Source organism: Dromiciops gliroides, chromosome 1, assembly GCF_019393635.1.
Source record: "Dromiciops gliroides isolate mDroGli1 chromosome 1, mDroGli1.pri, whole genome shotgun sequence".
In the NCBI taxonomy this organism is placed as follows: Eukaryota; Metazoa; Chordata; class Mammalia; order Microbiotheria; family Microbiotheriidae; genus Dromiciops; species Dromiciops gliroides.
The window spans coordinates 421,230,861-421,247,531 of NC_057861.1; the positions used below are offsets into that span (position 1 = coordinate 421,230,861).

Genomic DNA, 16,671 nt, shown 5'->3' on the forward strand with positions numbered 1-16,671 from the left:
TCTCTGGATGTCACAAGGATATCATTGGAGCATCCCTAGCCTTCCTCACATGGTAAGGCCCTCTCCTTTTATGATCGTACAACACTTTGAAGGCATCCTTTACTTTATTTCTCATAATTTCTCATTTGTTGTGTTGCAGTGTATTATATGTCATAGTTTCTTCCTACCTGCCATGTATCTCTCTGATGCCCCATGAAGGATCCTCATTTTTTAGTATTCCAGAGACTGTTGTGTTCTTTGTCTCATAGTCATGCAATAGTATGAATTGAATACTGGTACCAAAGAGATGGACCTTTGTTTCTTGAGAAAGTTGGGAGTCAATAAAGGAATTTTGCAATTTTTAAAGGCCACCCAGTCCACTCTCTTGTTGTTATTTAATTATGGCCCCAAATCATTGTTTTAAAGCACTTTACATTTGTTTTCTCATTTGATCCTCACAGGAACCCTGTGATATAGATTCTCTTAGAATCCTTTTTATAGCTGAGAAGATTGAGGCTGAGGGGAGTTAAGTGACTTACCTAAGGTGATGCAACTAATAGATATTTGAGGCAGTTAAACTTGGGTCTTTGTGATGTTTAAGTTTGCTTTTGCCATGGCACCATTATATGTGTGAATATATGGGTATGTGTGTATTTATATGTGTTTATGCATGTACATATATATACATGGGTATACACATATCTCTATATGAATATCTATGTGTACATCTATTAATATAATATCCTTCTGATTATCTGTCATAATCCAAATAAAAGGCACTCTTTATTGACTTGGTTTTTCCTTTTTTTAGATGGTTAAGCTGAATTCTGGAGGAGTTGCAGGTTTTATCTAGGAGGCTTTGCAATATTCTAGGCCTTGATGCAAGCAACTCAAGGTCATCTGCAAACAGGAGAATCTGAAGGATATCACTCTTATTAGGAAATTCCTCCTTAACCTTGATTCTGTCTTATATAATTTCCATCATAGTGAGTAAACAACTTTGGAGCCAAGCCAAGTCAACAAGTATTTATTAAGTGCCTACTGTGTGCCAGGCACTGCTTTGGAGCACTTACAACTCCCAGTTTTAAGTTCACCTGGTATTTATGACTAAAGAGCTATCAGATAATATAATTTCTATCACATCTTTCAATTAAAGAATAGGTTATGCTTGATTCCTTCACTTCATTATCAACCTCTCACTCCTCAAACCCTATGCAATCTGGATTTCATCCTCATCACTTTCCAGAAATTATTCTGTTCCAGGGCTTTCGATGATTTACAGAATCTAAAATAGTTCCCAAGTTCTGGTTCTTTTTTATTGTTTTGCAGCTTTTAACACTGTTGACTACTACTTCTTTCTTAAAGCTCTCTTATTCCTTAGTTTCAGTGACATTTTTTTTCACCAGAATTTCCTCTACCCATCTGACTGCTCCTTTTTGGTCTCCTCTTCTCTTTACTACCTCTAAGTATATGTGCCCTCCCTCCCCCACCAAGACGTGGTCCTCAGTTCCTTTTTTTTTTTTAAATCTGTACATTCTTTGCCTTGAAGCGGCCATTGCCTTAGAGATTCACATAACTTCAGTTACTGCCTTTAAGTATGGATGACACCAGAATCTACCCCTCATATTTCTTATGAGCCCCCATGCCTAGGACAGGCTCTTCTGCCTTTTGGGATGTTCAAGACAACAAATTCCTTCTAACAAGTATACATGGTCAAGCAAAACAAATATCATCAATGACCATATACCAAAATGCGTATGTTTCATTCTGCACCCTAAATCTATCATCTCTATGTCATGGATAGCATGTTTCATCATCAGTCTCGGGAATCACAATTGTGATGATCCTACTTCTTACAGTTTTAAAAGTTGTTTTTTAAAGTGTTGTTATTACATGAATTATTCTCATGGTTCTGCTTATTTCATTCTTCATCAATTTATAAGCCTTCCAAATTGTTCATATTTATGATATTGATATTATGGTATAAGTTGTTTGTTCTGGTTTTGCTCACTTCATTCTGCATCATCTCATATAGGTTTTTCCATTTCTCTTTGAAGTCATCTATTTCCTCTTTTCTTATCCTTTGCCTATATTACATTATCCCTTGCATTACACTATATTTATCTGTGTATAGGTTGCAAGACTTCTTCCCTTCCCCATGAGATTTAAGCTTCTTAAGGGCAGGGAACCTGTAGTGTTCAGCTTTATATTCCCACCATTTATTATGGCCCCTTGCACAAAGCACACACACTTAATAAATGGTAATTCCAATGCTTATTTGAATATAAGCCTCTTAAGGTCCTGAAAATTTATTTCATTTTTGCTTAATATACTTAGTACCTACTACAACACCTCACATATAGTGGACACTTGGGTGTGATGAATGAATGATTAATGAAATTCAAATTCAGCAAATCATTATTAAACATCTATTATGTGAAAGACACTGTGCTAAGTGCTGAGCACACAAAGACAAAAGACTATCTTTTGCCTTCATTAATTTACATTCTTCTGGTGAGATATAACATATGTTGTTGTTTGGTCATTTTAGTTGTGTTTGACTTTTCATAACTCTAATCAGGGTTTTCTTGACAAAGATGCTGGAGTAGTTTGGCCATTTCTTTGTCCAGCTCATTTTACAGATAAGGAAACTGAGGCAGAGGAGTTAGGTAACTTTCCTGGGTTTACACAGCTAGAAAGTGTGTGAGATCAGATTTGATCTCAGGAAAATGAGTTTTTCTCACTTTGGGTCTATACTATGTGCTACCTCGCTGCCCCACAACATGTATTCAGAAAAGTTTGTATTTTAAAATGTATATGAAGTGATTTAAAGAGGAAGGGAACACTAGCAGCTTGAAGGATCAAGACAGACACAGAAAAAGGTGGAAACTGAACTATGTTTTGAAGGATGCCAGGGTTTCTAAGAGGCAGAAATGAAGAGGGAGTGCAAACATGGGAAAGAGACAGCCCCTGGGGACAAGCATATGGAGGTGAGAGATTAAATTTTGTATACAGAAAACAGCTAGTAAACTAGTTTGACAGAAATGTTGTTTGGGTGGGGAGAAATGTGAAATAGGACTGAAAAAGTGAATGAGAACCCAACTGTGGAGGGTTTTTGTATTTTATAGGCTGAGGATTTTGTATTTTATCCTAGAAACATAACACTTATGACCTTAAAAGAAAGAATATATGAACAACCTGAGGGCTGCATTGATCCACTAGAGATATTCAAAAAATCAGAAGAAATCCTCCAGCATGTTGGGTCCATCTTGTATGGAAATTTGATTGAGAGGCATGGGCAAGAATCCCCCAGGATGAGAAGGCATTGCAGCATTGTCCTCTGCATTGTTGGAGGTAGAATGATGTGGTGAATTGAGTACTGCCACACTTGTAAGGAGTCAGGAAGTCCTGGGTTTAAATCTCAGCCTAGACACTTACTAGCTGTCTGACCCTGAGCAAGTCTAGGTGTCAGCTTCCAAATGTATACAATAACAAAAGGAGTTTGGAATCAATGACCACTATAAGGTCCCTCACAACACTAAATTGGTGATCCTAGGACAACCCACAGTTGGGAAACTAGAAATCTAGCAACATACTATTTAGTTCCCCAAGAGAGTTTGCCTATCCCTTTCAATCAGGCAGAATTTGGAGGTGATAAATTATTTCCTCTTGTGGTGATTGTTTCATTTGCAAATTGGTCCATAAATTCCTTTATTTTATACTTGCCTTCCAGAGTTATCGTGAGCAAATCTTGTTGTCAGTCTTTTTTTTTTTTAATAAATTCAACATCTTTATTTCTTTTTTTTTGTGGGGCAATTGGGGTTAAGTGACTTGCCCAGGGTCACACAGCTAGTAAGTGTCAAAGGTCTGAAGCCAGATTTGAACTCAGGTCCTCCTGAATCCAGGGCCGGTGCTCTATCCACTGCACCACCTAGCTGCCCCAAGAGCAAAAATTCTTAACCTGTGCTTAATAGAACCCTGAAGTTCTATAGATAGACAGATTCCAATGTGTTCATGAACTTGAATGGAAAAAAAATACATCTTTTATTTTTGCTAACCTTTGCTTTCCTTTGTGATACTATGTATATTATTTGATGCATTTAAAAACATTATTCTGTGAAGTCCATACATTTTAACAGACTGCCAAAGGGGGTCCATGACAGAAAAAAAGGTAAGATGCCCTGATACAGAGAATTTCCATAGTAGAAGAGAGTAACTTGAAGAGTGATGAGCTTGTCATTAATTAAGACATCCAAAAAGAGTGACTATTGTGGAATAGTGAAGCCAATGCTAGATTTAAAATCCCAAGAGATCTGAGTTCAAATCATAATTTTGAAACTTCCTAGCTCTGTGACTCAGGACAGGTTATTTAGTCTCTCTGAGTCTCATCTGTAAAATAAGGCTAATTATTCTTATCTGTAGAAACATGGATGATTTTTTTTATTATTGATGTTAAAATAGAGAATTCATTAATAAAGGGAATGAACTAGATATGATTTGGTGGTCTCTTCAAAACTAAAATTCTGTGATCCATGTGTATCCTCAGGAAAATAGTTCAGAACCAGTGTTTAGGATAGACTGAAGGAAGGAGAGACTAAAAGAAGAGAGATTAGTTGAGAGTTGTAAAATATTTGACTTCCAAAAATTGTGTAAAGACATGCTAATGCTAAATCAACCACAGATTTTTTAGGATTTCTGGCTAAACTTAATTTGCCTAACAATATTAAGTTAACCTTGGAAACTGAACTGTATATATCATGAGCCATAAGTCTCTTTTAAAACACCAAGTTTCTCAAATTTTCTTGGTTTATGGTATTTCTGCCAATCTCAATAAATAACCAAGAGATATGCTGAAGCACTAGAAGATGGCATGCTATGAGGAGATAGATCTTTGGGAATATATTTTTTTCATATGAGACACAAATGTGTCTCTTTCCTGAACTCCATACCTGTGTTTCCAACTGTCTACTAGATATATCCTTGTTTTTCTTCTGGTACTTCCAATTCAACATGTCTAAGGCTGAACTCATGACCCACACCCTTCCCCTCAAAAAGAAAGTTGGTCCTTCTAAATTCCTCATCTCAGTCAGGGATACCATCATTCACTGATTTTGGGAAATTTTGATGTTTCATTTCTGTGTGTGTGTGTGTGTGTGTGTGTGTGTGTTTCCCCAATGTAGCACTTCATGTATGTATAGCCCTTTAAAAAGAACCCTATGAATTTTTCTTGCGTGATTTCATCTTGCTTTCTCAAGGTCCACAATGCTAGCTAAGGTCACAAGCACATTGAACCCAGAAGATTATTCTGCCACTCTTCCAGATCTTTCAGTTAAACAACAGATCTGGAACTTATTACATCACAACTGCTTAATAAGTCCATAAGGTTTACAATGATTTGTCCTGTCCTGTGATCATCAATGATCTTATTTCCACCATGCTTTGCCATTGCAGTTAAGAACAAGACAATAACTTTAGAGGAAAGGTTCTTAACCTTCTTTTGTGTCATGGATGCCTAAGCACTAAGGTGAAACCTCTAGATCCCTTTTTAGAATAATGTTTTTAAATTTAAAAAAATACATAGCATTGTAGAGGAAATTAATTATGCAGAAATATATTTATCAAAGTATCAAAAAACACAGGTTTATGGACCCCAATTTAAGAACCTCTGATCTATACAAAACCTTCTCATTTTTTCAGATAAGAAAACTAAAGACCAAAGAGGTTGTGACTTGCCTAAGTGGAAGAAAAAGCATTGAACCATATCTTCTCAGTCACAGCCAGCCCTCTTTATGATTTGCACTTTTACATGTATAATTCCTCTCACTCTATTGTAAAAAGCAGGGACTGGTTTTTTATTGATGTTTGTATTTTCCCAAGTATACCACATAATTGGTAGGCATTAATAAAAAGTTGTTGAATTTAATTTGTTCATCTGTCTTGTCTCCTTAGGCTATGTTGATATTGGACTCATTCCAAAAGGTGCAAGAGATATTCGAGTAGTAGAGGTTGAAGAAGCTGGAAACTTCTTGGCTGTCAGGAGTGAAGACCCAGAAAAGTACTACCTAAATGGAGGATTTATTATCCAGTGGAATGGAGACTACAAACTGGCAGGGACAATCTTTCAGTATGACAGGAAAGGTGACCTGGAGAATTTGAGGGCAGCCGGCCCCACCAATGAGTCTGTGTGGCTACAGGTAATATATGATGTCAAGAGGAAGTGCTGAACTTTAAATGAGGTGGCACTTTTCAGATGTACTTTTCAGAACCGTGGGTTGTGGGAACATTGATCACTAAACCAAGATATTTAACTGCATAGATGTATGACCCAAGTACTCAGCAAAGCCAAATAGCATGAAGAAATTCAAGGTCATTAAATTTATTTTCTTCCATAATTGACTTTGTTAGGAAGGCCAGACAGATTTCTTTTAGACCTTTAATAGGTTCTGTGATTTCTGTCTTTGCATGTGAATATTAAGTCATGAAGAGCCAGCCTGATATAGTTGATAGAGAACTGGCCCCTATGCCAAGTAATCCTGAGTTTGAGTCTCACCTTTGACACATACTAGTTGGGTAATCCTGGGCAAATCACTTAACCTCTTAGTGCCCTATGCAACACTCAAAGACTTAAGGTTGCAAAGCATTCACTCTTGGTAGAGGGAATTCCTTACTGGAATCTTATAATGCTAATCAATTCATAGATCCATTTTAAAAAATGTCGTGACTCAGCTTAAAGTCCCTCTTTCTCTTGCTTTTCAGCTCCTTTTCCAAGTGACCAACCCTGGGATTAAGTACGAGTACACAATACGGAAAGATAGCAGTTCTGAAAATGATGTCGAGAAGTCAGAATACTTTTGGCAATATGGAGGCTGGACAGACTGCAGTGCAACATGTGGCACAGGTAGGCATTGGCTTATCTACAATTTGCTTGGAGCCTCAGGGCTGGCTTCTGGGGGAAGGATTAGACTTATCCTCCTTGGCTCTGGAAAGTAGAACTAGCTCCAATAGAGGATAATTTCAGAGAGACAGAATTTAGATCAATAGATAGAAAAATCTCCTAATTGGCAGCAAGGTTGGGCATCCTTCTGGTTTTAGTATGTACTAGAAAGTCTTGAATTTCAGCCAGGTGACTCAGTGAATAGAGTGCCAGGCCTAGAGTCAGGATACTCATCTCCCTGAGTTCAAATCCAGCCTCACATACTTACTAGCTGTGTGACTCTGGGCAAGTCACTTAACCCTATTTGTCTCAGGTACCTCTCCTATAAAATGAGCTGGAGAAGAAAATGGCAAACCACTCCAAAATCTTTGCCAAGAAAACCCCAAATGGGGTCAAAAATGGTCAGACATGACTGAATGACAACAACAACAAAATTCACAATGGATAGATGACCTTCTTCAGAGTGGTATAGTAGGAAGAGAGCCAGATGTGGAGATAGGGGAAGAGTCTTGTCTCTGAAGACATTTGATTTCTATGTATCTTATTTTTCCTCCTCTGAAAAATGGGAATAATAACTAAAGAGCCTACCTCATAAAGGTGTTATGTCCATTCAAGAGTTGTGGGAAGTTAGGTGACATTTTGCAAATGTTAAACGCTGAAAGCTAATTTATGATCTGATTGGCTGGGTATATAATCCTGCTTTTCAGGTACCCTGTCACCTACACCTCCTGAGACTGTTTTGTGTTTTTCATAAGAAAGTACAGTCCACTATCTTCACATCACAATTTTCTTTCTTCTTTGATTTGTCACTGCTCAAATCTTAACAGACTCCAGCCTTGGGATACACAAAACATCTGCATTCTGCCAAATTTGACTTTATTGCTGAATAGTGGGTACTGTAGGAAGTCATATGACTATGCCAACTGGTACCACTACAGATTTCTATTATCTCATCTTGACTAGGCCCAGACAGCTTTTTTTCTTCTCTAATGGATTCTCTGAAACTTTGCCCCCAGAGGCAATTCTAAACCTTCTTTTTGATCCCCAAGCCTCCAAAACCAGCCCTCCCTCTTAGCAAAAGATCTCATTTCCTCTTTTTTTTTTTTTTTTTGGTGAGGCAGTTGGGGTTAAGTGACTTGCCCAGGGTCACACAGCTAGTAAGTGTCAAGTGTCTGAGGTCAGATTTGAACTCAGGTACTCCTGATTCCAGGGCCAGTGCTCTATCCACTGCACCACCTAGCTGCCCCTCATTTCCCTTTTTAATGATACAATTAAAAAGCATTTGAGTTCTCTCTTTTAGACCTCAAAACCCTTCCCACCTCATTCATGCATTGCTTTTTCCTCCTTCACTAGTGTCTCTTAAGAGGTGACCCTTCTTGCAAAGGTCAACCTATACTTGTGTCCTCGATCCCAGCCTCTCCTGTGTTGTCTGGCAACTTGCCCCTTCAATCTCTTCTCTGTAATCTTTCTCTAATCTTCAATTTCTCCCTGTTCACAGGCCTCTTCTTTGTTGCCTACAAACCTGTTTAGTCATTCTTATCCTTCTAAAAGTTCCCTTAACCCTGTCATCCTTTCCCAGCCAAACTTCTAGGAAGTTTCATCTGCTTCCTTGCCTTTGTTTTCTCTCCTTTCATTTACTTCTCATCCTTCTGTAATCTGACTTCAATCATGATGACTAAACTGCTCCCTCCCAGATTATCATTGAAGAATCTGATAAACTGGACTCAAGCTTCAACCTCTAGATCTCCCTGTAGCATTTAATGCTGTTAATCATCCAACCTCCTGGATACTCTCTCCTTATTGTGTTTTCATGGCACTGTTCTCTCGTATTCTCTCATTCTCTGTGACTACCTGCCTGACCACTCCTTTGTCTCCGTTGCTACATCCACATCTGTGCTGCATCTTCTAATTATATTAAGCCCAAAGGCTCTGTTCTAGCCTCTTTTTGGTTTTTTCTCAACACTCTGGGTGATGTCATCAGTTTCCATGGTTCACATTTATCATGACTATCATGACTTCCATTTTCACATATCAAAACAAATGTTGCAGGGGGAGGAGCTAGGTGGTGCAGTGGATAAAGCACTGACCCTGGATTCAGGAGGACCTGAGTTCAAATTTGACCTCAGACACTTGACACTTAACTAGCTGTGTGACCCTGGGTAAGTCACTCAACCCTCATTGTCCTGCAAAAACAAAATGTTGGGAATCTCCACCTGGCTGTCCTATAGGCATTGCATATTCAACATTACCAATACAAAACTTAATTTCTTTCCCTCTAAATCACCTCTCTTCCTCTGCTGTTTCTGCTGAGGGTACCACCATCTATCCCCATTACCCAGGTTCAAACACTTGAAATCACCATGGAGTTTTTACTTTCACTCTTACCTACCTAACCCCTATATCCAATCAGTTGCCAAGTTTTGTCAGTTCTAGCCTTACTACATCTCTTGCATCTATTCCTTTCCTTTCATTTATATAAACACCACTGTCCTTTAGACCTTCATCACATCCTGCTTTGGCTACTGAAGTAGTCTCCTAAGTGATTTCCCAGCTTAGTCTTTCCTCTCTCTACTCCATCCTCTATACAACTCTCAAATTGATATCCCTGAAGCATAGGTCTGACCATGTCATTCCTCTGCTCAATAATATTTTTTGTATTCCTATTGCCTTTAGAACAAATTATTTTCCTCTACTTGTAATTTGAAGTTCTTCATGACCTATATACACAAACTGATTTTACATTATTCCCACTCTACATTCCAGCCAAATTTGTCTGTTTGTAGTTGTCATATATGACACACAGTTTCTGATTTCCATGCCTTTGAATAGACTGATTATGCCTGGAAAGCTCAACCCCATCACTATTGCCTTCTATATAAGGCTTACCTGCCCCTCCCAACATTTTGTATTATGATCCTACAATCAAAAAAATTTTTTTAAAGATCCTATGATCATAAATCTAGAACGAGAATTTACACATACACATATACATATATATGTATGTATCTGTATATACATATGTGTATATGTGCATATGTACATATTTTATATGCACACACACATATATGTGTATATGTATATATAATTTATTTATCTCTGTGCCTACTATTTTCTCCTTCATAGAATGTAAGTTCCTTAAAGGTAAAGACTTTAATTTCTGTCTCTGTACCTTCAGTATCTAGCACAGGGCCTGGCACACATTAGGTAATTAATAAATGCTTGTTACATTAGCTTGTTGGGTGTAGAAGCTGGTTCAGTGGAAAACAAATGGGATATTTTTTCATGATAAATAATTCTGAGGAAAATAGAGATACATGACTGCAGATATTTTTCCAATGGTCCCAACATCTTTCTTGAAACACTGTGATGTATTGGCCAGAGCACTAAACTATGTGACTTTGCATAACTCATTTAAATTCTCCAAGTGTCAGTTTCCTTACTATAAAATGATGGAGTTATACTTGTTAATTCTTCAGATCCTTTCCAGCTTTAATATTATCTGATTCTAATTTCTCAATGAACCAGTGAATTTATATTAATCCACCTTTTCCTAGCACTTTTTGGGGGGTGAAACTAAAACATTACCAAACTGATGAAACAGCTTAAAAATTGGGATTATTTTAACCCTGCTATTTCATATAATAAATCAAGGAAGGAAAATGACAGAGCTCTTTCTATTCTGTGCACAGTATGTTAGTGCATCTGGAATGAAAAGATAAGTGCTTGATTTCTTTGATGATAGCAAAGGAACATCTGATTCAGTTGTCCACGAAATCAGAGATTGCCTTGCCAGATGTGGCCTAGCTATTTTCTTTTGTTACCAGTATATTTGTCCAGTAACACTCTTGCCCACTCTGGATTCAAGTTGTTAAAGTTTAAAGAATAACCTTTTCCCATTTTAATCACTTGGAAATATTGTATTGTTCATACTGCAGCAACGTTTTAAGCCAAAATTTTGAGACACTTTTAAAGTGCTTCCTTGTTTAGCCAAAAATGAAAGCTCTGAAGTTATTAATGTCTATGGCAGCCAACAGGTAGCTACCAGGCAAATTGATTATCTTCTGACCCTGCTGTCATTAGGCTTCAGAGAAAACTGGCCTCCTCTTGGATTGCAATTCCTCATCCATGAAGACTTAGTGTGAGATAGATACATGGAAATGATTTGCCAATCACTAAGATAAAGTTTCTGAATCTGAAAATCATCCAGAAAGGGTGTCTTTATTTTAATAGTTCCCTTTCATTACAGTGTTTTTGTCTTAGACTGTCACTAAAGTTTAAAGCCTTTGCTAGTTGGTTTCTAAGTTTGTTTCACTCTACACGGCTTTCAGAGAAGACTGACAACAATACCTCTCATCAGAACCCCCACATCAGCCATGGACAAGGTTTTTGTTATTCATTAATTTCAGTCATATCTGACTTTCTATGACCCCCTTAGGGGTTTTGTTGGCAAAAATGCTGGAGTGGCTTGCCATTTCCTTCTCCAGATCATTTTATAGATGAAGAAACTAAGGCAAAGAGGGTTAATTGACTTTCTCAGAGTCACACAGTGAGACCAGATTTGAACTCAGGAAGATGAATGTTCCTAACTCCAGGCCTGACATTCTATCCATGACACCCTATCCGCTGATCACCTAACTGCCTTTATGGATGTGGTTCACTGAAAAAGCAACAACATCAACAACATTTTGTTTCCTAATTTATAAAATGACAGTGAGTAGACTGTATGGTCTTTGTGATCCCTTCTAGTTCTAGAGTTATGATTCCCAAGATCCCATGACCTCAACTAAGGTCAGTCATCCCAAGACTTAAGGGAAATAAAAAGTATATTCTGTAGATAATTGCACCACCAACTGCTATTATCTACTGTAGGAGCCTTGTTGAATGAAACAAAAATGGCTTGGTCAGGAATTCTTTGCATCTGTAGTAAACCAACATCTTTTAAGATCATTCATCCTTACTTTCTTACTTTGTTGGGTCTATGATCATTGATGGTAGTACTTCTTACTTCTCTATCCATACAGATCACAACCTATCCAGACTTTCTCATTATTTGTGATTCATGGTCATGTGTTTCTATGTATTTGCCATAAAATATCTAACCAAGACACTGAAAAGCTTCCTCTGTATCTTTTAACATTTCATGAATAAATGAGGCAGTCAGCATGTTCAAATGTTAGTCTTTATTTTTGTCAAAGAACAACCTGCCTCCCTTTCTCCATCATACATTCCTTTGGTGATATCTTCTATGCTAACATTAGCACAGAAGTTGTCATTGATGATTAACTCATCTCTTCACTTCCCTTGGGGTCACTGGATGATTGATTCTTTTGAGATTGTGGTATTATATGATTGATAACCATCTAGGTAGAGAATATTAAAGCTAAAATATTAGCTTTTGTGACAGGAAGCAATTCAGGATCATAGGAACCTGATTTCTCAAATGCAATCCAACTTGATCCCCTCCTGTTAAATTCTGAAACAAATTTAGGGTCTATCAGCAGTGCCTGCCCAATATATGGTTCAAAATCTCTGTTCTGATGGATAACATCAATGGGGTGCCTACAACTATATGTCCCTGTCTGGTCACTAGGCTTTCTATATCTTGTGTAAGACTTTAAGTGTGGTATAGTAGAAAGCACTAATTTGGAATCATATATCACTCAGTCAAAACACTACATCTTTATTCTGGTATTTAATATGTGGGTTCAAACCCAGTTCTATCAAGTATCACCTGTGTGGCCTTGAGCAAGTCACCCTACCTGGGCCTCAGTTCCTCATCAATGAGTCCCTAGCTGGGGCTATTCATGAGGGTTCCCAGTGAGGCTTACTTCATTCCCAGCTCAAATTACTCTCTAAAGTATCCTTGCCAGGTAACTTTCTCCCCATCCCTTACTTTCCAGCTCTCCATTATGTGTTATCTCCTCCTATTAGAATGTAAGATCTTTTAGTGTAGGGATGTTCTTCTTTATTTATATTTATACCCCTGTTGCTTAGCATAGTGTTTGACACGTAGTAAGTGTTCAATAAATGTGTTCTTCCTTCCTCCCTCCCTTCCATTCTTCCTTCTTTCTTTCTTTCCTTTCTTCCTTCCCTCCTTTCCTCCCTTCTCTCTCTCCCTCTCCCTCCCTTCCTCCATTCCTCTTTCCTTGCCCAAAGTCACACAGGTACTAGGTGTTAGAGATGGAATTTGAACCCAGGTCTTCTGACATCTGGCATCACACTTCCTCCCCTGTAATTAATGTTAATGCACGAGAGCTTCACATTTGTCTCATTGAAGTCTCAGGCCTATAGAGTCTAGCCAGTTTAGGTGTAGGATGATGATGGTGGTGATGATTGATGATGATGATGGAGGAGGAACAAAGCAATTTAAGGTTTGCACATTGCTTTACAAATATTACATTTTATCCTCAAAACAATCCTGTGAGGAAGGTGTTATTCTTATCTCTATTTTGCAAATGAGAAAGCTGAATCTGAAAGATGTTAAGTGACTTGTCATAGGACTAGTAAATGTTTGAAACCAGATGTGAACTTAGGTCTTCCTGACCCTAGGTTGGGAAGGTGTATTCATTGTAGAATTTGGTGCATTTTTAAAAAGAAAGTATATCTCAGGTGGGGCAGCCAAGTAGTATAGTGGATATCCTGCAAGGGACTGAAGGCAGGAAGACTCATCTTCATGAGTTAAAATCTAGCCTTAGACATGTACTAGCCATGTAATCATGGGCAAGTCACTTAACCCTGTTTGCCTCAGTTTCCTCATTTATAAAATGAGCTAGAAAAGGAAATGTCAAATCACTTCACCAAGAAAATCCCTGCCAAGAAGACCACAAAAGGGGTCATGAAGAGTTGGACATGACTGAACAACAAGATGAAAACTCACCTGTTTGAGAACTGAGGCACTGACTTTGTATCTAACCTTTTCTATTTTCTATTTTCCATTCTTTGTGTCTAGTAGTAAGGCCAGAAATGCAACTTTCTTATCTTCATTTGCATTGTCTTCTCTTTTTTACGAATCGAGCTAATTTTCTTCCAGACAGAATGAACTGAACTCCTTTGTATTTAATCAACTAAAGAAGAACCTATGAAGGTCTTATCCTTTTTCTCAGTTTACTGGCCCTAACTCTGCCTTTCCTATTAGCACATTCTTCTTGATTCTCCTTAGATTGTGACTATGGTCCTCACTACCAAATAATTTATGTGATAAAGCCAAAAAGGCAAATATCCAAGGGCATAGAGACCTCCTGAAATCTCTGTGAATTGACTCAAGTGCCTCCAACTTTGTTAAAAGGGCTACATGTGTTGAAGGATATGTTGAGCAGCAAAGCTCAAAATAACAGTTGTATATGTTCATAGAAATCAACAGAAGTAAAATAAATCCAGTACCTCCAGCAGTTCTTAATGAGATCTCCTCTAGATCAGCTCTGACAATTTGTTTAGCAGCCAATGTTTGAAGTGACTATATCATCTGTCAATCCCTCTAACTCTTAAATGAGCTTTTGAAAAAAATGGTCCCAGAACTCAATACTTTAAAAGCCTTGTGATTTCATTGGTTTGAGTATCTCTTCCACTAGCATAGGTTATAACAGTTGCTTGCCTTTTGACACAAATGGTCTTTTCAGCTCCCTACCTTGTGTCTCCATGTACCTTTGTCCAAGCCCTTGCTGCTTCTTGCCTAGATTATTACAGTAATTTCTGATGGGTCTCACTGTCTGGTCTTTCCTCTCACTATTCTGTCCTCCTCATATCTGACAAAATGTCTGAAGCATAGTTCTGACCATCTTACTCCCCTGTTCAGTAGACTCCAGCAGCTCTCTATCACCTTTAGGAGCAAATATAAACTCTATTTTGCACTGAAGGTTTTTCACAACCTGTCTCCATCCTATCTTTCCAGCCCTATTATAAATTATTCCCTTTCATGAACTCTACAGTCCAGCCAAACTGAACTTCTTATTGCTTCTCACACAACATTTTACCTCTTGTCTCCATGCCAGGAAACATGCCACCATCCATCCCCCGTACCAGGAATGTATTCTCTCGTCACCTCTGCCTCTTACAACCCCTAGTTTCCTTTCAATTTCAACCTGCATGCAACACTCTTTTTTTTTTTTACATATAAGGTATTTTATTGTTTCTGTTACATGTAAAGATAGTTCTCAACTTTTGTTTATACAAGCTTTACAATTTCAGATTTTTCTCCCTCCCTCCCCTAGACAGCAGGTAATCTGATATAGGTTATATCTATATATCTCTATACATATAGATATAGATATATATCTATACACACACACACATATATATATATACACATAATAACATTAATCCTATTTCTGCATTAATCCTGTTATAAGAGAAAAAATCAGAGCAGTAATGCAAAACCTCAAAATAGAAAAAAAACACAACAGCACCCAAAACAAAAGAAATAGTATGGTTCAATCAGCATCTATACTCCACAGTTCTTTTTTTTTTTTTCTTGGATTTGGAGATCCTCTTCTATCATGAGTTCCCTGGAACTCTTCTGTACCATTGCATTGGTGAGAAGAATATAGTCCATCACAGTAGGTCAACACTCAATGTTGATGATACTGTGTACAATGTTCTTCTGGTTCTGCTCATCTCACTCATCATCAGCTCACGTAAGACCCTCCAGGTTTCTCTGAACTCCTCCTGCTCATCATTTCTTACAGCACAATAGTATTCCATTGTATTCATATACCACAACTTGTCCAGCCATTCCCCAATTGATGGGCACCCCCTTGCTACCACGTAAAGAGCACATGCTACACTCTTTATGAAACCTTTTTGGATCTCCCCAGGTCCTAGAACTTTCCCCAAAAAACTGCCTTGTATTTATATGTGTATGTGTGTGTATACAGAATCACCCTGATCAAATGCCTGTGCTACTTAAGGACAGAGACTTTCATTTTTATAATTATGTCTCCAGCACCTTGTATGTAGTAGGTGCTTAATAAAAGTTTATTGATTGATTGGCTCTTGAATTGCTTTTGGCAGAGCAATCATCCCTTTTATCTGATAACCAACAATTCTGGTGATGGTAGGACTTAGATACAGTGATCATCTCTAAGCTCATACTTAACATTTTTCCAATTTGGTAGGATCTGCCAGAAATCAACCGGCATAGCCTTTAAGAACCCAGCATCGGGGGGCAGCTAGGTGGTGCAGTGGATAAAACACTGACCCTGGATTCAGGAGGACCTGAGTTCAAATCCGGCCTCAGACACTTGACACTTACTAGCTGTGTGACCCTGGGCAAATCACTTAACCCTCATTACCCTACAAAAAAAAAAAAAGAAAAGAACCCAGCATGGCATGACCTTCATGCCACTATAAGGTAGCACACTCAGACTTTTGTGGACAATGTCCATTTAATAAATGAAGATGGGTATGGAAAGGGACCAATAAGAAAGACTCTATCCCTGACTTGTGCCTGTGCCACTGGTTCAGGAAGTCTGTGTTGATCACTGCTAAATGTATCATTAGCTTCTTTAGGACTCAGAAGCCCACATTTTTCTTTTAAGTTGTCCAAATAAATTGTTCAAAAAAGTACATCTGAAGCAAATAGCCTATATAGCTAAAAGTTTTCAGTCAATGTTTTCATAGTAGATTACATGATCTCTTTTAATACTTACAACTATGCATAAAGTAACACAAGTATTTTCACCATTTTACAAATAGAGGAATTGAAGCTCAGAGGGGGACAGTAATTTGCCTTAAGTTGCAGAGCTTGTAAGTAGTAGGGCTTA

The 16,671-nt window shown here is 37.9% G+C and overlaps 1 protein-coding gene across 1 annotated transcript in view; it reads left to right on the top strand.

Annotated features, from left to right (window-relative positions):
• ADAMTS12 (ADAM metallopeptidase with thrombospondin type 1 motif 12) overlaps positions 1-16,671 on the top strand; it is a 569,738-nt gene that overhangs the window by 451,201 nt on the left and 101,866 nt on the right. The window contains 2 exon segments of the mRNA XM_043975705.1: positions 5,929-6,173; positions 6,736-6,877. Of these exon segments, the coding sequence (XP_043831640.1) occupies positions 5,929-6,173; positions 6,736-6,877 (387 nt within the window).